This window comes from Microtus oregoni, unplaced genomic scaffold (assembly GCF_018167655.1).
Source record: "Microtus oregoni isolate MIOR12 unplaced genomic scaffold, Mior012 000021F_ref0000039, whole genome shotgun sequence".
Classification (NCBI taxonomy): domain Eukaryota; kingdom Metazoa; phylum Chordata; class Mammalia; order Rodentia; family Cricetidae; genus Microtus; species Microtus oregoni.
Genome location: NW_024543080.1, coordinates 28,060,380 through 28,084,334, shown reverse-complemented (window position 1 = coordinate 28,084,334; position 23,955 = coordinate 28,060,380). Strand labels below are relative to the sequence as shown.

At 46.7% G+C, this 23,955-nt stretch overlaps 1 protein-coding gene across 13 annotated transcripts in view; it reads right to left on the bottom strand.

Annotated features, from left to right (window-relative positions):
• Positions 1-23,955, bottom strand: part of Apbb2 (amyloid beta precursor protein binding family B member 2) — a 323,327-nt gene that overhangs the window by 83,246 nt on the left and 216,126 nt on the right. For 6 of the 13 annotated variants that reach the window (XM_041671183.1, XM_041671177.1, XM_041671176.1 and 3 more), the window contains exons 6-9: positions 17,356-17,564; positions 9,257-9,319; positions 8,773-8,858; positions 8,620-8,680 (exon numbers count right to left, since the gene is read on the bottom strand). In XM_041671183.1, the coding sequence (XP_041527117.1) occupies positions 8,620-8,680; positions 8,773-8,858; positions 9,257-9,319; positions 17,356-17,564 (419 nt within the window). The remainder of the gene's footprint in view (positions 1-8,619; positions 8,681-8,772; positions 8,859-9,256; positions 9,320-17,355; positions 17,565-23,955) is intronic. The other 7 variants (XM_041671184.1, XM_041671178.1, XM_041671186.1 and 4 more) reach the window with 4 other exon arrangements.

Below are 23,955 nucleotides of genomic sequence, written 5' to 3'. Positions count from 1 at the left end.
ATCTCTTCAGCAGAAAGCATGTTTTAATGCTGTTGATGGCAGCCGGCCAGAGCTGGCCACACTCACTCATCTTTGGCAGTTCTTGTCACTCTGAAGATCAATGTCAACACCGAGGAAGAGTGGCGAGCAAGGAGCCCACAATCTCCTGTACAGCAGGGCAATCTTAGTATCGTTCACAGTATTAATACTTATGTAGAACTTTGATTATTTGAAGCTAAAATAGAGCTCAGTGGTAGAGCATTTACCCAGTATGACCAGAGACCTGGGTTCGATATTCAGCGACATGCCACAAAAGAACTTCAACAACAGCTCCACTCCCTCTCCCATCTAAAGCCAAGGTGCTGAAATCAAATATTCCCCACCAGGCTTCTGGAGGCTGAGCTCAGCCTGACCTTGAGCCAGAGGTCCCAGAAAATGAATGTCTGGGTCTGGATACTGGGTGCCTCTTCCTGGGACTCTGGACCGATGACTGTTGTAAGAACAGGGCTTCAATACAAGGGGATGGGGCAAGCAATCTATTCTATGTAAAGTGAACAATCTCTCACACACAGACACATACACTAAATTCAACCAGTCAGAACTGCTCCCAGGCTCGCTGCATCTCTAAAACACATCAGCCAACAGTCAGTTCCATTAACACACAGGAATCCTTTACTGACTCCTGTCTGTGTGCAAGATCAGAGCTTCCTGTGTGACTGGTCTATAAGCAGGTATTTTCTACGTTTTCACTACAGCCAGTGGGTGCCACACATCTGCTCTGCATTCGTGACACAGTCCAAGGCACATGGGAAATAAAAGTCCAACTGCTGAGGTCATCAGTTCCAGACTCAGAGACTGTGCATATGTGACACCTTAGAGATGGGACAGACTGGCCCCAAGACGAGACCAAGTCTCCTAATAGCTCCAGGGACTTTATCCACACAACAGCCCAAACAGCTAACCCCCACAAATGGCAAGACACTGGACTATTTTCTAGGAGGAATTTGGGAGGCGATAATACTTTATGTTGTCTCTAGACTAACTCTGTGAGGTCTCCAGGCTAAGAGTAACATCACTCTATCTTACAGATGAAAAAAAAAGTGAAGGCCAGAGAGGTTAAGGGGCTTGTTCAAAGTCACACTGAGTACCACTAGCTGATCAAACCGGGGCTAGACCTCAGACATTCCAACTTCACACTCCTTTCTCTTAGCGTGGTGTGCTACAGACATTCCGGCTGTATTTCCCCCTGTTGTTAAAAAACACCAGCCCCCTCCCCACGAACAATTATATTTTACTCCCCACCCCGTCTTAGTTAGGGTTTATGACTGTGAAGAGACACCACAACCACAGCAACTCTTATAAGGAAAACATTTAAATTGAGGGGGCCTGCTCACAATTTCAGAGGTTCAGTCCATTATCATGGTGGGGCTTCGTGTCCTTGAAGACAACAGGAAGTCGACTGAGACATTGGTTGGTATCCTGAGCATAGGAAACCTCAAAGCCCACCCCCACAGTGACACACTTCCTCCAACAAGGCCACATCTCCTAATAATGACACTTCCTATGAGATTATGGAGGTTGATTACATTCAAACTACCACACCCCTTTTGGCAAAAGAATATCACCACAGAGTCCTGGTTTTCCTACGATTCTATATGTAGACCAGGTAGCCTCAAACTTGTGGCAATCCTCCTGCCTCTGCCTCCAGAGTGCTGGGATTGCAGGTGTGCGCTGTAACATCTGGCTTCTTAATGTCTAAAACTGTGGCACGACCCACAAGTGAACTTGGGCTTTTGGCATGGAACACACCTACCACAATGCCCGCCCTAGAGAACCAGAGGAGTGAACCAAACACACTCTTTAAGGGCTGGCCTGCACCTGCACCAAGAGAAAGGACAGTTCAATGGGTCAGAGCTGCTGTTCAACAACTGGTCCGCCTTGGTCCCTGCAGGGAAAACAGAGAGAGTGCATCTCCTGGGCTTGTGGGAGACAGACCCCGGTGAGGCCTGCGGGGTGGTGCCAACAGCGGAGGGTAACTGAAGCAAGCTTTGGCTAGACTCCTGATTGAGAATGTGCTAGTTCAATGGCCAAACATGTTTTTAATGAAGGAGACTTTCATCTAAGGGGCTCTTAAAGCCAACTGAAATAATTAGCGTGTTTGTTTAGCGAATTATCGCTCTTTAATTCTAGTTGCCTGGTAACTGTCTATCATAACTTCTGGCCTGCTGTGACCACTGTACCTAACAGAAACATCTTAAGAGAGACAGGCTTGTTTTGGCCTACGGTTGCAGAGATCTCAGTTCATCAGGCACATGGCTGTAAGAACGTGAGGTGGAGGCTCCTTGCATCATGGCAAACAGGAAGAAGGAGGAACAGGGTGGGAACCAAGGGCTGGGCTGCAACCTTCAAAGGTCCTTTCCAAAAGACCTTCTTCCGCCAGGTAGACTTCACCTCCCAAAGGCCCCACAGCCTACCAACACTGATGGCCGCTATGTTTTCAGCTCATTCCATGCTCTCCACTGGTAGAGGGAGCGTGGGCCCGTAGGGGGATGTTTTAGATGGAAACCGTAACCCTGTCACTGTGAAATGACACCACTGTGGTCTCTTACATATTACCAGGCTTTCCTCCCGAGTCCAGTGGGTCACACACCTATATGCAGGCACTTGTTATTAAATAAATAAATGCCCCCTGATCAGTTGAGAGTCCTCATTCCAGGTTGTCAGTATAGAGATGGGAAATACAGAAGTGTGGCTGCTGATTGGATATGATTTCCTCACAAGTACCTAAGCCAGAGGCAGAGGAAGAACTGAGACCCTGTTCTTCACAGCTGAGCTGGGGGCCTCAGACTCATGAGTTTTTACACAGGATTGAGGGACTTTAAAGCAAGGAAGAAATGGCTTAGGGAGAAAGGACCTGGCAGCAGAATCATTTCCATTGTCATATACGAGAACCATCTTTTTGTTAATGGCAAACAAACAAGGAATGTCTTCATTACCACTAAAAGACTGATACCCAGCAACCAGCCCAAGAGAACAAGACTGGAGCTGGGTTGGCTCTTCTGGGGGGAAGCCCTGGAAAGACAGCTGCATTCCAGGAACCTCCCTGAAGAACTCAGTATGCCGAATGAGTGAATGAACCACATCTCCATCGGCTCACAGCTGCAGAGTTCAGAGAGTCCACAACCCAGAATTCTCTCCAGATTCCTACGGGGCCAGGTTTGAGTACCTGCTGGCCCTCTCTGTCAGCATAACCACCCCTACACTGTTGCTGGCTGTGGCTCATCTGGTCACCTGATTCCTACAGAGCCCTTTCAGGGAAGAGGGTGAGCCTGTCTTTCTTTAATTAGCCTCTTCGGGCATCTGCCACCAGGCCCAGTCACCAATAGTTGATAACGAAGTCTCTTGTCCCAATGGCGTGCTTCAGAACTCAGTGACTCACCCCTGCCAGCTGATTCCTGGATTGCTCACTTGGACAATGGTAGTAACCAGAAGTTAACAGGGGGAAAGAAGCCAGGCTTCTGCCAAGATGTCAGTATTATGCCTGGCCATGTTGGCAAATAAAGCCAAGGAAACAGCTTTAGAAATGCAAAAATCTGTCCTCTGGGCTAAGAGGAAAATGAGCTCTATCCAATGGCACTGTGTGTCAGCACCGCTGTGGGCTGGGGGGCCTGGGGGAGGAGATGGACCAGACCATGCAGGGCTTTTGGGCAGCCTGGCTTCTTGCCTTGCTATTCTGTGGCCAGCTATGTCCGAGCAGAGCGCTGGGCTCTTCCTTCTTGGGGCCGAGACGAGAAAGGAGATCTTATGATTCCCTCTATAAACGCCCACCCAGAAGCCACGCCTCAGCGGGTACATCTCACTTGGCTGGGATGGAGTACATTCGTCAGGGGCTCTGGGACTCTTTTTGTGACTGAATCATGTAGATATGCAAGGCCCTTCGAAAAGAGCATTCTTTCTGAATGGCCGGTGCCTGGGGATCATATCCTCTCTCTCTCGGAGTTGTCACAATAATGCTTCCCAATATATCCCCCCGTCTTGTGGCCCTGCTGTTCTCCCACCCACCAAGGGTCTATTTCTCTACCTCTTGAACTGGAACTCTATTTTGACTAACAGGATAGGATGGCATCATTTCCAAGAAAAGCCTGCTCTCACCTTGGCATCCTTTCCTTCTTACCCAGTGACCTCTCCTGATAAAAGTCCAAGCAGCACAGAGCGGCCCTGGAGGATGTGTCCTGTGAAGGGGCTCACTAAAGTAGTTTCTCCGGGTGCTGCTGCCTACTAGTGGATCAGAGAGGAACTGCACCGCTGTGCTGCTGAATTCTGCGCAGGTTCCCAAAACTCGCAGTCATGAGCAGAATAAAGCAGTTTCCAGCTACCGAGTTTGGCTGCATTCTATTATGCAATGCAGAGGACAAGATCCCAAGGCCACCTGGTGATATAAACAGCAGACCTTGATCTTGAACCTAGGCAGTCCAGGTCCACAGCACATGTCTTACCCATTTCATTGGAGTACTAAGTTCGTGTGCTGCTCTGGCACAAAGCATTCGACAAATGTTCTCACCTAGTTAGTGAACCCTCCAATGCAAATCCAATCCCAGTGTCTCTCATAGTTCCGAATTTCTGGAGAAAACTTGATCTAAACCACAGGAACATTTCTCAATGTGCACAGCTATAAAATCCCACAGAAATACTAAGCAATGATAACGGATTTGTTACAGATCAGAAATAAATCTCTGAACGAGAGCCGACACTCCCTGCGATTTCCTGTTTACCTATTAGGGTTAATCTAGTCAGCTTCCGGCTAATAGAATTACTTCATGGAAATATATGCTAATAGGAACCAAGAGAAGGCTCAGATAAACAAATCTCAAGAGAAACGTTAGAACCCCGTGCTCATATCCCATTTGAGAGTCCCTCTGTCGGGTGTACCTGGCCCTGACTGGCATCTCTCATTCCTTTCTTTCTCCTTGTGGGGCAGTGCAGCAAGGGCAGGCACAGGCGAAGCTCCCATCAGACCCAGCGCCTGGATAATAAAACGCCTGAGTAACCCAAGCATAACTGCCAACGGCCACAGCACTGGAGGGGACTGCAGGAAAAAGCCATGCTCGCGTCCATACAGAAGACACACCAAAACCACATCTTCTTCTGACAAGTTTCAAACTTGACAGTGCTGCCCACATGGTGCTCTCTACAGGCCTGCTGCATCCATGTGGCTCCTGGACTCGGCAGCGTGATCCCTTGTGCTGCCCCAGGCCAATCATACCAAGCAGCCAAGAACAGCACACTGCAAAGCAATGGACCACAGGGGTCCAGAAGAGAACAAGAAGTCCATCTCTAGGCCAACGAGGAACTCTGCTACCTCAACCCCATCTAGTCAGACAGCCACAGTGGCCTAAGGCCTGGGGAAATGGTAGCTTGGAACATGTGTGCCTGACACTCGCTTGGGCTTGGGGGTCCTATGTACCAGAGTTCAAGTCTCATTTCTACGAGCTACCAGGTGATGAAATGGATTCTCAGTCCTGTCCAAAGCACTGCTTTCTTATCTACAATGCCAGGAACCCTTGCATTTGTGGGACAAGCTCATGAGCAGAGAGAGCATAGGGGCTGTGAAAGGGGAGCCTGCCCTGTACCCCTCCTTCTCAAGACTCAGACAGACACTGCCAATTCATCTCCAAACGCTGTGGACTAGGGCTGCTACATTTCATACGAATCTTGACGACGCCTCAGAATCAGGAGGGACTTCTAATATGAGGCACAGCCATTTTACAGATCAGGAATTTGAAACCCAAAGGATCTGATGCTTGGGACAACGTAATCTTGCTTATTCACTTCCTTTACTGTGAGTTCAAAGCCCTTCCTCATGAAAAGTGATTTGGTATATGCTACAACAAAGATTGGGCAGCTAGAGGCTCAGGAAAGCCATGTTCAACACTGCTTCTAACACTAACTGCAGAACCCTAGAAGTCACAAAATCTTTAAGACCACTTCCAGTTCTATTCAATCCAATGATTCCAATAGTCCTTTTCTTTGAAGGTGTAATTCCCAATATTGTCCACCAGGTGGCACAAAATCTCCTTTACAGAAACCCGAACAGTCACAACAAAGGACAGGGAGGAACTGGTTATATATATATGTATATTTTTAAAAAGCATTAACTTTTCCACAATTTGACTTTAGTGTTAACCATGCTTTTGGTCAGCAATGCACTGTGTGTCCTAGGAGACGGACTAAACTTGAGACTTCGAAGCAGGGATGTGGGTGAGCCCAGGAAAGACCGCAGAGAATGAAGTCTCGGTTAGTGAGCGCTTCCTACCTGGTATGGTAGGAAGTATGGGGAGCAGGGGTCATGTGATTACCTGTGAAAGGCCTGGATGTGTAAGGTATTGAAAACGTTTGCTTCCCTGATAAAAGTCAGTGAGGAGGAAAAGAAATAATTGGCGGGAATCATCTCAGACTACCATGGCAGACAAGTTTCACATGTATCAAAACCTCTAGGGAATAAATGCAAATGGCTTCGTGGATTATATCCTGGAGTCAAGAGGGGACAGTAGAAGAAAAGCTGGACAAATGAGAACAGAATGCTTATTTAAGAGCTTTAAATTATTCTGTAAGGAATGCCCTCCTTGATGATCATTTAACAAGGGATTTTTAAGCCTGGCCAAGGCTCTCAGTGAAAGAGTATGTCCTTGGCAAGTCTGCAACTATGGGGTTGAATATTTAATACAGGGAAGGAGGGGCAGAGGCAAGGAGGTGAAGGGAGAGGGGAAATTTAATACTAGAAAGTAATAGTTCATATGCAGTAAAACCAAGACAAACAGATAAAGAACGGCAAAGCCCCAGGTGACCTGCGATGTGGGAGGATGGGGAATCTACGGTATTATCGTGGATGGGGAAGCTACGGTATTATCGTGGATGGGGAATCTACGGTATTATCGTGGATGGGGAAATCTATGGTATTATCGTGGATGGGGAAGCTATGGTATTATCGTGGATGGGGAAGCTATGGTATTATCGTGGATGGGGAAGCTATGGTATTATCGTGGATGGGGAAGCTACAGCATTATCGATAGGACTGAATGCTACTGCAGGCTTCCTGAAAGCAGTTTTCCAGGAAGTGACAGAAGCCATAAGACTGATGGCACAGACCTAGCAATATCAGCTTCAGCAACCTCTACTAACGCAGTAACTGAACAGAAAAAAAGACACCCATTTTTAGGAAGCTGTAGCTCTGCTCTGTAGTGTTACGAACCGTGCCGACGGTGCCACAGCCTAAGTGAGGGAGAGGGGACAGTGCTACTAATTAAATAACAATAATGGCCAGCAATAATGAAGTTAAGGAGGCTGAGCCAGGAAACTGCGGACAGATGCTGGGGCAGAGAGAGGATATTAGTGAGGAACCGACTGCGTCTCGGCTCTATGATTATGACGGTGTTAATATTAGGGAAAACAGGGCGAAGGGCATATGGAGATTCAAGCCTGAGAACTTCAGTGAATTGTAATTATTTAAAATAAGATTAGGTTTCAGAATTACATACAAGCTCACACACAGATGATTGCCAGTTACAAAACGTATTTAATGTCTAAAACATGAAGAAGGCTCACAGACATTTTCAGAGTTATACACATACTCTGTCACGTGTGCTTGTATGGACGCTGCCATTTCTGTTTACAGGGCTCACCAGACAACTGGTCTAGCAATTATTCTTACCTTCCTAGCACGTAGGCCTTAGATATGTGAATATATATATATATATATATATATATATATATCATGTTTTAACACACAATGAGAGAGTAAAAACTTCTTGCTTAGGTGTGACCACGGAGGCCAACAGATGGTGTCAGGTCCCTGTCAGCAAAGCTACAGGTGGTTGTTAGCTGCTGGAAACCAGATTCGGGTCCTTTGGATGACTGTACCTCATACACTATATTTATAATTTGATACAATATGGAATTAAATATCTTTTGTAGTGTTTGTCCGTCTGCCCGCCTGTCTGTGTGTGTGCGCACGCGCGTGTGCATGTGACTGTATGCACATGTGTTCTTGAGTTACACTGATGATTGTATAACGAAGCACCAGGAAACAGTTGCAGGCTCTAAGAAACCGGGAGGCCAATGAGCACTGTAATTACTATAAAGGTACCAAAGCCCTGCAGCCCCCTTCCCCTCATAGTTTCTTCACCATGGGAGACCTTCTGGATCAGGGGTGGGACGGAGGTCATTTGAAGCAGGTTCTGACTTGGTTCTCCTCAGGATGGGCCCCATTCTCCCTAATAATGACCCACAGCTGCTCTATGCTGAGAACCATGTGACCGGAACACGCACTCCAACCGCTTAGCCCACAGAGCCCGACACCTCTACTGATACATTTCGGCTATCTCCTCTTCCACCTTTGGGTTGACTGAGGGCCACCACTCCTGTCACTGGACAGCATGGTAAGAGTCTGCATGGTGGTGACTGCAGAAATAGCACACACCTAAGCTGGAAGAGGGGTGTTCTTAAAATGTCACAGAGACGAGAGAGAGAGACAATGAAAAGATAATTACTTAGTAAGTGGCTGGGGGAGGGTGGCGTTATTCAAAGCCATTACTCTGACATGACAATATAAGCTCTTTGCTGAAAAGCATCTTTCTTACAAACCTTGGCTTCTGGGTCACTGTTGACACTACAAGAATCATCATCATCAGCGTGAGGGACATTTCTAGGAAGAAAACATAAAACTGGTCTTAGAACGGTGTTGTGAAGACTCGATGAAACAACCACCCTTTTTGGCAAACCCTGCTACCCTCCTACCTCAGTTTCAAGGAGGCATAGCGCAGTGTTGCTCCCTCAAACTCTTTTAAACTGGGGTCTGGGTTAACTGTGGCTGCGTGCAAATCCTGGAGGGAAAAAGATGCTGTTAAGGCACAATGGAAGGGCCCGTTACCCTGCCTCAAATACCAAAGAGGAGCGAAAGCCCCAGCAAGAGGCGCAGAGTGGATGTGAGCTCAGGCAGAAAATGGCATGCAAGGGCTGCCACGTGCTGACGTGGCTCACAAGCTCTGGTTCTTACAGGACAATAGGGGACCGGGGACACACCAGCTTGAAGTCATTCACAATGGGAGACATCAAAAAAGAAAAAAACAGACAATGTGAATGTGAGCAGCACACCCCTGGCAAGAAGCCCCACGGCTCTGTCCCTGCAGAATGCATGATATTCACGAAGGAGAAAATTAAACAGCCATGCAGAAAGGAACAAAACAAGATGAAATGATCTGAAATCTGACAATATACTTGCCTTCCAAATGTCACTATTAATCTTTCCCCCATTCAGAACAGCAAAGTCACTCCATGGCTGTTTCTAGACATATAATTATTCACACAGGAAAAAAAAAAGCACATTGATTTTAAGGAAAAAAAAAACACAAGGAGAAAAAGAAAAAAAAAACACAAGACACTGTTGTTAGCATTGATATTCACAGGATGGGTTAGGGAACAAATTAAATCTAATAGTAACTTGTTAGCGCTCTCTCTAAGTTAGATTATTACCTGGCCAGGACAGGCCTCAATTACCTACCAAAGTAAATGGTTCAACATTATTAGGACGCAGTGCGGTTATTTCCTAAATGTGGTCCCAGAAGGAAGCCATATGCTTTCCTGCCTTCAGTCCCCAGTCTGCACAATTCCTCTGAGATACCCTCCATACACACACAATCACACACATGTGTCTAGAGATAGAAGAGGGGTCAGGGATGTCACTAGGCTGGCTTGGGGACTGGGGGATGCCCATATCTAAGAGCACAAATGTCTGCAGTTCAGTTACTGTTACCCACAGAGGGAATAGGACAAAAGCTCAGTCAGGGGCAGAGGCTGAAGTCACCATCCTGGTGGGATTTATTCCACATAATGGAAGGCAGCCCCACCCAGTATACTGTGAACCACTTGTTCATAAAACGCTCTCCTTCCAGGCCTTGCAAGTCTGTCCAGAGTTCACACCTGGCGGGGAAGTGATTTTCTAAATGGCTATAGACCACAGCACAGAGCCTGTGGGAAAGCTCTCACCACAGACCTCCGCCATCCCAGCAAGGAGGAAACTCCCCCCCCCCCCCCCACTGTGCCAAGGGAATACTCACATATTTTTCTAGATTTATGGAGCTAAATGAAAGGACTAAAACTCAAGGCTGGCCTGGTGAATCTCCTCTCAGATGAAACATCAACAACGGAAAGGTGGTTACCATGTAACTAACTTCTCAACTGCAGTTGAAAGCAAATGAGTAGCGAAGGGTGACCCAAAACTTATAGTCAGGCCACTTAAGACAGCTTTTCACTAAGAGCAAAACAAATCAGCTTTGGTCTAAACCCCGTGGGATAGCGGGCTGGCTAACTCTGCAGACTCGGCAATGGTGGACTGGCTAACTCTGCTGACAGACGCGGCAGGGGAGAGGTTCTGCCCACCACCTCCACTGGCAACAGAACTGGCTTTCTGTTTTGGGCAGGGAGCCTGAACTGCCACTTTCAAATACAAACGATTGCAGATCCTCAGACTAATTTCGAAAACTAATCTCTTCCAGTAAATATAAGGATAAAAATGTCGCCTGTCTTAGCTCTCTCCTTACTCCATGTCCCTCAAAGTGTGTTCGGCCTCCACTAAGAAGTGTAACTTGGGAGAATTGTGGCCCGTTTAGATCAGAAGGGCTGGGAGCCTGAGACGGGTACAGGGTTTTAGCTATGTGTGTTTTCCTGTGTTTTTTTAATATATATATTTAAAGTGCACATGTGTGTATATACACCTGAGTATATGTATGCGCACCAAATACACGCAGGGGCCTGCAGAGACCAGAAGGGGGCATCAGATCCCCGAAAACTGGAGTTACAGGTGATTGTGAGCTGTCACGTGGGTGCTGAGAGCCAATCCCAGCTGCCTTGCAAGAGTGGGGAGCCCTCTTAACATCTGGGTTCTCTCTGCAGCCCCACTGTTCCTGTTCTCAGAGTCACTCTCTGGAGCTATAGAAAATGCTCCCGGCAATTGTGAGCAGCAAGTGCAAGAGGAAACATCAAGCTGTTCGTGTCTTTTCCAAACAGCCCCCCACGGCTCCACATCAGGACCCTGGCTGCAGGGTGGGCGGCGCCCATTCTTCCTTTAGGTTGAACATTGAAAAGGGGCATCAGATGTGGATCTGAAGAAAGTCAAGCTAAGGCATGTTTGTGTGGAGAAACCTCAAAGGAAAAGGAAATAAGAAGTGAAGAAGCGGGAATGAGAAGAGAACGCAGAGAGGGAGGGAGAAAAGAAAAGGAAGAAAGAAAAGAAGGGGGGGAGAAGAGAGAGAGAAAGAGAGAGAGAGAGAGAGAGAGAGAGAGAGATGAAAGAAGGAGGGGTTGATGTCTGAAAACAGACACTTGCAATCAGAAATTATCTAAGAAGGGCTCTGTGTTGGGACAGGAGAGGACGAAGGAATATTCTAAATGGACCATTCAGAAAAACTTCAGGACTTAATGAAAACAGGCCTCTGTGTGGGTGCCGGATTTTATGCCTTTTTATATCCTGGTCTCTGGACACAGGAGTCTCAGTCTCTGTAAGGGGAAAGTTGACTGTGGTTCTAGGCCTCTATGAAGCCAGCTCTTGTGCTATGGAGTCGGTTGGCAGCCGCCGGGCGGTCACCTACGTCTACATAAACAAAGCCTTATGCAATGATTCTGCAGAAGGTTAACAACAGTGAGAGCATTTGTTGCAAGACTCAAGTGAGGAATAATGGCAAGCTCATTCCGACTGAGCCAAAGGTATTTCTTTTTAAGCCCCATTTTAAAACAATTTATTGATATCAAAGATGAAAATTTTCCTTTCTGGTAAAAGCAACCCTAACTTTTCTTTTTTTTTCCCATTTTAAACAAAGAACAATACACACTTTTTCTTAAATTTTTAAGAACATGGTATAGCTAATTATTTTTAATAAGAGAAAATATTTTCTATATTTAGCTAACTATTTAATAATCGGGTTTATTTGTTTTTATAGTGCTGCAGCTCAAGCCCAAAGCCTTGAGCATGTCAGCCAGTCACTCTCCCTGAGCTACAACCCAGCTCTAGTAAATAATGTTAGCTAATAAAAACAAAATAATAATAATAATAATAACCCCACCAGAGGTTCTCTGGCTCACCAGAAAGCCTACAGTTACTTCAGTCTGCAGTGTAGAATGGAAAAGATGGGGACGCGATGGTGGGGGGAGGTACAAAGAGAAGGCAGCAAAAAGGAAAGAGGAGGTGAGACATATGTTTCAGGTAGGAAGTGACACACGATAAGATGAGAGGAAATGGAAAGAGAACCTCTTCTGTAAGCAGCAACCCGCCTGGAAACCTTCTAGGCAGAGTGGCTAAAGTCTGGCATGGCCACGAGATGTCCTGGGGTAGAGTGGTAGCTGGACTACCTCCCAGTCCTTATCCTGGCCCTGCTCAGGGTGCAGCATCCACTGCTCCAAAAATGATGCTCAGGGTACAGCATCCATTGCTCTAAATATGACACTCAGGGTGCAGCATCCATTGCTCCAAAAATGGTGCTCAGGGTGCAGCATCCATTGCTCTAAATATGATGCTCAGGGTGCAGCATCCATTGCTCCAAAAATGGTGCTCAGGGTACAGCATCCATTGCTCTAAATATGATGCTCAGGGTGCAGCATCCATTGCTCTAAATATGATGCTCAGGGTGCAGCATCCATTGCTCTAAATATGATGCTCAGGGTGCAGCATCCATTGCTCCAAAAAATGATGCTCAGGGTGCAGCATCCATTGCTCCAAAAATGGTGCTCAGGGTGCAGCATCCATTGCTCCAAAAATGGTGCTCAGGGTGCAGCATCCATTGCTCCAAAAATGGTGCTCAGGGTACAGCATCCATTGCTCCAATATGATGTTAACAACTCCAGAAATCAAAGAGAAACAGACCAGTGACCTTCAGCTGGAAAAGGTCCTTCTTCAAAAAGCCAGCAATGTGTTCCTGAGGATGGATTCTCAGGAGCTGGAAAGCCTTAGGAGGAAGCAGTCTTAATCATGTGCTATGTCTGAGATGGGTCCTTTTAAAACCCTGTTTGGGAAATAATCCCTGTGTAGCAGTGTTGGGGATGGGATGGGGACTAATGGCGGTGGTAAGGTCATCAGCTCCATGGTGGGAGATTAATGCTAACCACCAATGTGCTCAAACTTAACAGTCCCAGTCTGTCCTCTGGTCTCCTCTTTGCTTGGAGGATGAGGCAGCAGTAAGAAGGCTCTCATTAGATGCAGTTTCTCAAACCCGGACCCCCAGCCTACGAGGCAATACGTTTCTGCTCATTACAAATCTCTGCAGCGCTCTGCATCTGGAGCAGAACCAACAAAAGGTCCAGGAACTCGCCTTCAGCTCACAGGCTGGGAGATGCTGCCCTGGCATCTACCAGGCCCACCTCTGAGGTTCTTTCCTGCCCTTGGGTGCCATACTCACTTGACTGGTGAAATGACAGAATGGTCCTTTGATGTGGCAACCTTACTCCAGGGACACATGGAAATACCTAGGTTTCGAGGATGGACATTGTGCTCTCCCTGGCGCTGATAACTGTTTAGGTTATCAAGTGTGTTAGGTCACAAGCACGTTAGCAAGCAGAGAGACTTAAGGAGACAATGTCTCCTCTGAGGGTCTCACTCTCTACACTTCTTAAGAAACCCTGGCAATCTCCACAGAAAGATTCTAAGCAAATCTTGGCCCCAGGCCAAGAGCTATTCATAAAATATATCTTGTATGCCCCTCCCCTCTTTTTAAAATTCCACATCCACACAATTTTAGAGTTAATTTGGAACAAGTAAATGGCTGGGGAGAGGAGGGGAGGGGAGGAACAGTGATGTGGGCCAAGTTTCAGTAGCAAATACTTCTCGGCCAGTTTGATGAACTTTCAGAGATACCGGCTGCCACGTGCGCTGGAAACGGAAACATTATTCGATGTGCTTAACACTTCCCGGGTGAACTTTGGAAAGCGAGATGTAAAATTTTCAAACTGTAAGGAAGCCTGCGGTCCTCAAGTTTCTGTGCTGTCAACAGATTTGGCGCTTATTTATCTGATTTTTCTTTTCCAGCCAGCTCACAGGAAAGCTCAGTGAAAACATGCATTTCTGATAGGACACATTACAAGCTACCGCTATCTCTCTCTCTCTTAACATTTTGCTCTTTTTTTCCCTCATGTTTTGAAATTAGTTGAAATAGATTCTATTTAGGGATCAAAGAGCTGGCGCAGGAGAAATAGTCATTTCTCTTCCGCTGTCATTGGCACCTGGGACGACGTTATTAAGAAATCATTTTCTGGATGGCTCTGCGTGTCACACCATCCTCCCTGTGGGTGAGATGTGGAGATCTGAGAATCTCCACACTTTCTAATATAGCGTGTCCACTCCCGGGTGGGAGCAGGGGGTAATGGTTCAAAGTTCAAGGTTAACTCTGCCAATACTAGCTCGGTTCAGGAGTGACAACCACCCTTGGTGACAGGTGTGTGTTTGAGGGGAATAATGGGACAAGACCCTGGCTGGGCCCTGAACACATGTGCACCCTCTTGGGGCCCATGGTATGGGGTCACCCTCAAGGTTCCCATGCCCTGGGTATATTATGTGGCAGGCTGCCTCCCCCAATTACATCTCCTTTCTGTCCGCTCATCCCTTTGCTCCTGTAGTGACAACGCACTGGCCTCTGCAGTCTGCGGGGACGTCTGACTTAGCAGATGCCTCGCCGCGTATGGCGGAAACTGTGCATGAAGCAAACAACCCAAAGGTTCAACTGAGGAAGAGCTAGCTACTCATCTGAGGAATGTCTGTCCATCAGAGGGCCGGTGGCCTGGGGAATGCAGCTTAGTAGCTCTGTGAGGTACCAGAATGGATGCATCAGTGGACAAATGAATGTATGAACCAGCAAATCTTCCACAAAATGGTAGTGGTAATGTGTTTGCCTGCCGGGCATGAGGTTCTGGGTTGGATCCCCAGCATCAGAGTGAAAACATAAACAAATAAGTCTGCAAACAACCAAACAAAGGCTGAGTATGAGTCAGTCACCGCCTGTCTGAAACTTCTAAAACCATTCATTTAAAAAAAGTCCCACTGAGGGGGAAAACTGCATAGTAAGCACACATGGAAACAAGAGAGGGCAGAATGCAGAGTAGCCAGGGGACCAGTACCACTACCGACATGGCCACTCAACTCCTGACTCTCAGAGGCTACCTTCTCTGCCATGGCAGAGCCCTAGAAGGGTCAAACACAGTGTTTATAAAACACTACTCTAATGTCCCTTGCAGTGCTGGGACAGAATCCAGCTCCCTGTGCATGCTGGGTAAGTGCTCTAACACTAGGTACCCATTCAGACCCAACAATTCTTCATAAGCAACGAGGAGGCTGAACGCTCCGAGTCCTATGGAGCCTAGGAAGGGGCCCTGGACAGTGGGTGGAGGGAGGAAGCAGGCAAAGAATGGGAAAGGACAGGCAAGAGTGGACCCCAAGAGCCTCAGGGATGAGAGACACTGTCTACTCCCTGAGTTTTACCCAGTGCCAGCTGCCCACTCCTACTGCATTCCTAAGACGTTTACAGACAACACTGAAATGAAGCTTGACCATGTTAATCAAAGACATAAAAATCCAATACACACAATCTCAGATTACACTCCTTGGACGCCCCCAGGCAGGCACAAGAAGGACTTACTTTCTTCTAAGTATGCAGGGCACAAAGCACCTGGAATAGGGAGTGGGTCTTGAGTTAGTTCAACCTCCCGACTTTAGGGACAACAGGAGGCAGAGGACATTGAAAACTTAAAGGCAGAGACACTGAGAAGAATCCTGGCCAGGGATTCCGAGACTCTGGGTGCTGCTGTGTGTCCCTGCGAACTCTGTGTCTTAGTTTTCCCACCTGTAATGGACTTTCCTGGTTGTGGGTTCTCTACTGTCGAATACAACCAAACAATTAGGACAGAATAACTCAGCCCGCTATAGCAAGATCAGAGGCACATACTGGCTAACTCTGCATCAGGGAGCCCATCTGCAGTACAGAGTTCAGGTCCAGGGTATGTCTGAGATGGGGCGGGATGCAGACGCCTTCACATTACACCTGTTGAAGGCTAGCGCTGCACTGGCTTACTTTTTTATCCCAAGCACACCTAACACGGGGTGAATAAGTCACTGGAGAGAAGTTGTTTAGGATGTAGAACTATTAGGCTTCAATGGAAGCTATCAAAACTGTCTAGTGCTAGTCAGCAAAATCCTATGTGCTTTACTTGCACTGAATCACTTGCCTGATGAACAGGGCAGAGCCCAAAGCAGCCGAGGCTCTTGTCTACCAAACACAGCACACCTAGTGCCAACCCTTCTGTCTAAAGATGGAGAACCGGGGCTAGGGCTGGAAAAGAGACGTCCAAGCCCCCTAAAGCAGAAAGCTGGGTACAATACCAGTCTTCCTGCCTCCCAGAGAAGAACAGGTCACCACACCAATCAGAAGTCAGGAACGAGATGCAGTCTACTTTAAAAGGCAGGACGGATGAGGTGTAGGCGGGACAGTTTGGTAGAGTTCAAAGGCACTCACTTCTCAAACCAAAAGAAAATGGGCTTGCTTAAAGAACAAAAGAGTATCAACAGAAGAAAGGGGAGAGGGCAGGAAAGAGAGCCTGCTAGAGTAGCCATCAATAGCAATAAACAGTGAACGAATGAATGAAGTGAGCTGTCACATGGTTGTGACCTTCCTGGTGATAATTCTCTTGAGCGTGCTATTACTAGGACTGACAAATATTTGCTGCAGGAATCATTACATGAATGGATATCACAAGGAAATTTTTTAAGGCTTCAATTCTTTGTTTAAACATCCCGATTTCTTCCTCAGGGATACCCGGAATTTACGCTGCTAATTATTTCCAAAATAATGTCACTTCTGCTAAATAAACACATCTCTTTTTTTTCCTCCTTAAATAGGAATTAGGCATTTAAGTGCTCTCAAGGGTTATTCCTGCAAGACATCTTCTGCATGCTAGCAAATGAACCCAAGCCTAATAAGATACGTGGTAATTATAACACGTCTGGCCAAGAGATGTTCTTCTATGCGTAAATATTTCATGGATCCAGCACCATGCAATGGTACCTGCAGAGTAAATTGCAGCCTCCGTGAGCCCCAGGGAAACTTAACCACTTCCCATTAATCAGCTCCTCTTGTTTTGGTACCTAGGATGGGGTGTCAAGAGACCAGAATCTATTAAGAGTGAAAATAGCCCTGAACGACAGACATTAACACTATTTTCTAAGAGGCTGCATTGCTGAGCTCTCAAATACAACATGCATGGCCATCAAAAGGCTTCCCTCGGTGACACGTCAGGGCAGAGGCTGTTAGTCTAAAGGGAAACTGAGTCACATCTACTAAGCTTTACCTCATTCTCTGGGGTGGGAGATGACGTCACAGAGCTAAGAGAGCCTTTCCTAGAACCCTGGATGTCCACTGGGATGGAGACAGGCCGTTCCCACTGAGTCGTTCCTGTTGGGATGTGCCAGTAGTAGGTCCCAGCAATGTCACTGATTCTTTTCCAGCCCGGCGGTAAATCTGGATCCGTCTGAAATGAGTGATCGCTCCAGATATCTGCTGAGAAATGGGAGAAAAAGAGAATTTTATTAAAAGAGAAAAGGAAGCTTCCAAAAGTCAGGTAAATCCCAGAAACAGAAACATCTACGTTCAACTGAGAAGAACCTGCCTATAAAGTGTGGTACAAAAGGATAATAGAGAAGGTAACAGAAAGAGCTGGAAAGCCTTTTTGTCTTAGTGACAGTGTCCTTTGCTTTACAGAAGCTTCTCAGTCTTAGGAGGTCCCATTTATTCATTGACGCCCTTAATGTCTGTGCTGCTGGGGTTATACGTAGGAAGTAGTCTCCTGTGCCCATGTGTTGTAGAGTACTTCCCACTTTCTCTTCTATCCGGTTCAGTGTGTTTGGACTGATATTGAGGTCTTTAATCCATTTGGACTTGAGTTTTGTGCATGGTGATAGATATGGATCAAGAACAATGGCAATGGGTTTTTGATCCTACTGCACGTACTGGCTTTGGGGGAGCCTAGGCAGTTTGGATGCTCACCTTACTAAACCTGGATGGAGGTGGGCGGTCCTTGGACTTCTCACAGGTCAGGGAACCCTGATTGCTCTTGGAGCTGATGAGGGAGAGGGACTTGATCGGGGGAGGGGGAGGGAAATGGGAGGCAGTGGCGGGGAGGAGGCAGAAATCCTTAATAAATAAATAAATTAAAAAAAAAGAAAGAGCTGGAAAGGCTGTGTGCCATCTGTGAAGACAGGCACAAAGACCTCTTTTCCAAGCCACCCCTTTCCTCCAAGAGCCCCAAGCTAAAGCTCTACGATTCACAACCAACCATGCAGGCAAACTCCACACGTTTACATACGGAGCCTACAGGATCCCGCTGTCAATCCGGAAGGATAACTGGTTGGCATGACACATCCTTGCTGGCCATAAGTCTAAATTTCTGCAACCACTTTCTATAGATAAGCACTGTGTTTGCATCGAAACACCCACAAAGGAGCAGTGTCTTTTTCAGGCCTTCGGGACTCTGAATTGCACACTTTTAGGAAAAGCAAACTGAAATAAATAGCTGTGGGATTCAACAGAGGACCAGACTGGCTTTGCAAGTGGGCCGGTAATGTAGAGACACGGAAGAAGGTGGGAGTGAGAGGCCCTACAGAATGGCGGGGAGTGTGCCCAATGGGCAAGCGTCTGCGGGGTCTAAAGGCATTCCGATTCAATAAATAACCCTTAAGCACAATGGGTGCCAAAGAGAGCTTCCCCACTGGACAATTCCTGGCACACTTAACCCACCCCAGTACTTTCCCTATCTATTGAGCAAGTATTTGTGTTGGTTTTTTTTTTTTTGTCCTTGAGTTGAATGATAAAGGGATTAAAATGTACAAGAGAAAAGAAGTAGAGCAAGGAATTCAGAAATGGAAAGATCGTGGAGAAGTCACAGAGCTACCAGAGTCTGTGTGGGCAGACTGACCACTTGGGCTCTAGATTTGAGCACTGTTCTATTTTAAGGGCTCAGCCCTTTTCTACACAGCCGTACAAAAAGCCGGAATGTTTTACTCCATTCCCAGTGAGACCACACGTGGGTCTTGCTCAATCCAACATCACTGTGTAATGTGGGCACACATTACCAAAGCTGTTACGGGAGAGAAGAAAGAGAGAAGCCAAACAAAGAGGGTGGGTAAGTCCATGGGCACAGATATGTATCCACACTGTTGCTGGTGCCCCAGCATCTTAGCTTGACAGAGGCAAAACTGCCACCAGTCTGGAATTATGGTGGAAACATTGCCCTCTATGCATAGGAAAATGAAGCATGAGTATGTGATTCCAAGTTAACAAAAGTTGCCCAAACAACTCTAACCAGATGTGTTTCTAGTCCCCGTTCCATTACAGTCTCTTGGGGGGTACATGGGTTGTTTCTGAGATCCCTTCGTTGTTAGCATCTCAGCTGGGGCAGGGAAGGTAAAATGCAGAGGACCTAAGTTGGAGAGATCTAGAGTATGAGAGTGCCCTTATAGGGTCTCATTTATGGGTCCTAGACACAGAGATCTGGGACAAAAATAGGAAAGGGATGAAAAGGGCGCCGTTCCTACCTCCATGGTTCATGAGGTCTGCGCATTATACTTGAGAGTGAGGAACAGTCACGCACACCATCGGAGTATGAAGTCACGGCAGACCAAGGACAGGGGGTAAGGTCCCTGGCTCTTAAGCCAGGCTGCTACCTAGACTATGTGAGAGGAACTCTGCACTAGATGGTAGGACTTGAGCTGTTCTGTGTTGAACCAAACACAATACATTTTTCTTTAACCTGGTTTGTATTTTTAGATTTCTGCTGAGATTGTGTTAAGAAAAAAATACTTGAACGGGGGGGGGGCTTATTCTGTTGCTAAAAATAGATAACAATGACGATGGTGGGAAAAGTGGGCGAACGTCCAACATTCACAGTTCCAGCATCCTGTCCAGAAGCACCCCATGCTAGTGTGAAAGCTAAGCACAAGGAGGGCAGGGAGACATCATGTCCATCTCATGCATCAGCTGAGATTCAATATTCAACAGGCATTCAATAGCGGGTGGATGGGTGGATGGGTATATGGGTGAATGAATGAAGAAAGAAGGAAGAAATTACTGAATGAATTAGGTTTTCCAATAGCAAACCTGGCATCTAACAAAAGAGGAATTCTGATGAAATGAGTTCTGTACACTGTCGTCACAAAACAGAGCACTAACATTCATTTAGGATCAAAGTCCTACTTCCTTTGATGGCATACATGACTGTCCTCACAGGTCAACAGAGATACAGACAGTCTTCTACAGCCACATCCGCGGGTTCCACATTTGTGGATGAAAGTCACTGAGGAATCACGCACGCTTTGTTAGATCTGCTGGGAGGTTCGAGAGCACAATGGGATATTCTTAGCTTCCAGTGGGAGTAGCCTAACAGCCATCGATATTAGAGACATTGTTTTCCCTTCGGAAGGTCATATGCCACAGCGATCTTGGTGTTAGAGCCAGCATTAGAATGCAAAGGTGCATCGTGGGATCCTGTCGGCTTCCCAGTTTTAGAACTGGAACTAAGATCAACTGCAAGGGTCTCAAAGAAAGAACGCACGGAAAGTTTCCAGAGCAGTTTCAGTATGGCAGGCTGCAGCACCACATTCTCATACCCCTGTCGGCTTGGCAAACACTAAAAGGCACTACATGAGAGGGCAGCTGGGCCAACCAAAGAGAACGTGCATACATCATGTAGACCTGTACACACTGGAGGGGAATTTTAACATAAGCATGCTGCAAACAAGACTATCATTAATTAATGAAGATGTTATTGCTCCATCACGACCCAGCAATTCCACACTTGGAATCTGTCCTAGAGAACCCATACGTACACATTAGGTATGCAGACCACAGCAGCCACATTACAATCACCCCCAACTCAAAACAACTCAGACCTCCTTTTATGGAAGAATGAGAAAACTACAACAGCATAAACAACTAACAAAAATGAGCTAAGTACAGCTGCATACAAGAATACAAAGGTCACAGCAGGCCACTGAAGAAAAGGAAGAAGACAAAGGATGCCATATTCACCACATTCCCACTCAGATAAAGTCCAACCGTTCATTATTTAGTGATAGAAATAAATTGTTGAAACTGTCAAAAATGCAAACACACAATTACCACATACAAAATAAAAATACCAGACTGATGAACAACCGCCAGAAGTGTGTATGGTGGGGTGGGGTGCGGTGGGGTGTTGGTTTTGATCAAAAAAGGGCATACTTTTGGTCTTCCATATTCTAACAAATTTCATCGCTGGTGAGATAGATGGTTCCTTTATAATTATCTATTAATCTGTATACTTAATCTGTATTTCTGAATGCCTATTTTTCACAAGAAAAGAAATAGAGGCTGGAGAGATGGCTCAGTTTGGTGCAGTGTTTGCCAGCCAAGCATGCTCTGAAGAAGTCACATAAAAGGTGGGTGTGGCAGGGTGTGCTTACAATCTCAGCACTGAGTGGGCAGAGTGGAGGCTCCCTGGAGGTCTTCTGACCTCCACATGCTCATTGTGACACACATATACACACACCACACACAGACACAGACAGACAGACAGACATACACACAAGCTAACGTTAGTTAGCCAGATCAGGATATTTTCAATGTGTACAAAGATGATACAAGCAAAAAACAAGGGGTTCATTCAAGAGTCTTGATGGTTCCAACAAGTACAGACCATTCAAGGAACCCAGCAGTGGCTTTATACAGCCTGACCTGGGAATGAGTGGGAATCCCCTAGGGATTCACTATCTGAATGGCCCTGGAATAACCAGATGGCTCCTTAGAATGTCAGATATTTATCAGTAAAACACAGGTCACTGTAGCAGCTGCCCAGAACAGAACGGGACACAGGACAGGAATACTTCCGCAATATAGGAAGATATCCAACCCACTAAAGCTCGCCCACTTCAGTACAAAGGAAAATGCCCAGTACAGAAATCACAATGTTAAATGCCCACCATGGTTGCAAGAAAAAGGATAAAACTGAAGATAATCTGGAGACTTTTCTGTGAAAATCACTCCAGCTCACTCCAGCAAGGCCAGTTGGGACAAGGCCTGCCCTGCAGCCATCCTCTGTCACAAGACACCCTCTTGTCCCCTAAATGTCCATCTGTCTATCTCTCTCCATCTCTCTTGCCAACAAGAAGAATCACTTCATCACTTTTAAACAAACACGCGCCGTTTAAACCATCACTAACACAATGCTACCCTTTGCTTAAGCTTCTCTTGAACACAAATCAACCCCAAATCAAGACAGTTGCTTTGCGTCTGTATAATTTTTTTGGCTTCTTCCTGCTGTGACTCTGCGGTCCTTGTTGGTGAAAAGGTCCTGCCTGCTCCACTATGTAAGACCTGGCTCAAGGTGATCCCGCTAGAAGGCAAATGCAGATTTGGGCCTTTCCGGTATTGCGTTGCTGTGCGCTCCAGATGCTAAGAGGATTAAGAAGGACACTGGTGCTGGCTGGGTGCGGATCGTGTGCCCTTCACTACAGGGACACAGGACATGTCCACAGTTGCTCTAAGAAGAAGGCAGAATTGTTATCCCATTTCTAAGGCTTGCAGGAGACAGTTGATGGATTTAAACCAAAGAAATAAAGCATGTCCAGATACAGAACAGGATCACTTTTTCAGAGACCTGAAAAAACAAAACAAAACAAAGCCCACCAGCATTGACAGCATGGATAGGAGGGTAATAAAATAAAATAAAATAAAATAAAAAGATCAGCAGAGAAATAAAACAAAACAATGGTACAGGGATGAGATTATGAGACAAGCAGCCTATCCGACTAAGGTCAAAACTGAGCGATAACACCGATATTTTCCATGGATGCTGGCCTGGAGCCCCCACCACCCAGCATTCTGGGTCCATAGACACGACTGTTCTTGCAATGCAGCTCCTCCTTTACATGCCTGCCTCCCTAATCCAGCCTGGTAAAGTGGCCCAGTCATTCCAGATGGCGTACTTCCTGGAAGCTAGGAAGAAACCCCGCCCTCAGACACACCACAAAACTGATGCCTGTCATGCATGCTTCGCCTTGATTCTCTCCCATTCGATCTTGTACCTAAGATGCTTTCTCCCAGTTCTCAGGCTCCTGCCTTCACCAAAACTCACCGAAGACTGTCACAAGCTGAGAGGAGACATATTGAGGCAAGAGCTGAAAAGTCACAGGTCTCTCTTTTCAGAATGAGTCCATGGCCCTCCTTTGTCTTCATTTTATTTATTTAATTTTTATAAAGCAACAGGAAATAGGGACTGGAAGTCAAAGAGTAAATATAGCAAAGCTGATGGCCCCACAAAGTCCCTCTTGGGCCAAGAGTAATATGCTTCGCATGGGAACAAGAAGCCCATTTATGAACAGCAAGGACCCACCCATTCCAGCCACCGGCACTACTGCCTTAACTCCACATAGCTCCACCTGGCTTCCTGTAGGGTCTGGTCAACCCCAGAGACCTGTAGGGTGAGGAGCACACTTAACTCTTGTCACCCTTTCTTTCTGAAACCCAGGGGACAAAGAAAAACAAACTAGCATGGCCGTGGGCTGGAAACAGCCCCTCCTACATAGAGGGCGGAGGAAGCATGGAAGGGAGAGCTGGGAGTCTATATTTAGCATGGTCTGCACTGCAGAGCACAGTCCGTTTCCCCGAGGTCTTCGAATGGCATTTGCTACCACCATGTGCCCAGGGCTTCCAGGGTATGCGGTTGTGAGGAGAGACGAATGGAAGGATTCTGCAAGCATTTCCTGTCTAGCCTGGACCAAGCCCTCCATTGGGGCCCAGGGCACAGATACGATTATGAGAGACATGACGCTGCCCATGGGATAGAAGGCCAGAGTCCTCACATTCAGGTTACCTGGTGTCCCAGGACTATGCCCAGAGTTTTGGCCCAAGTGGGAGG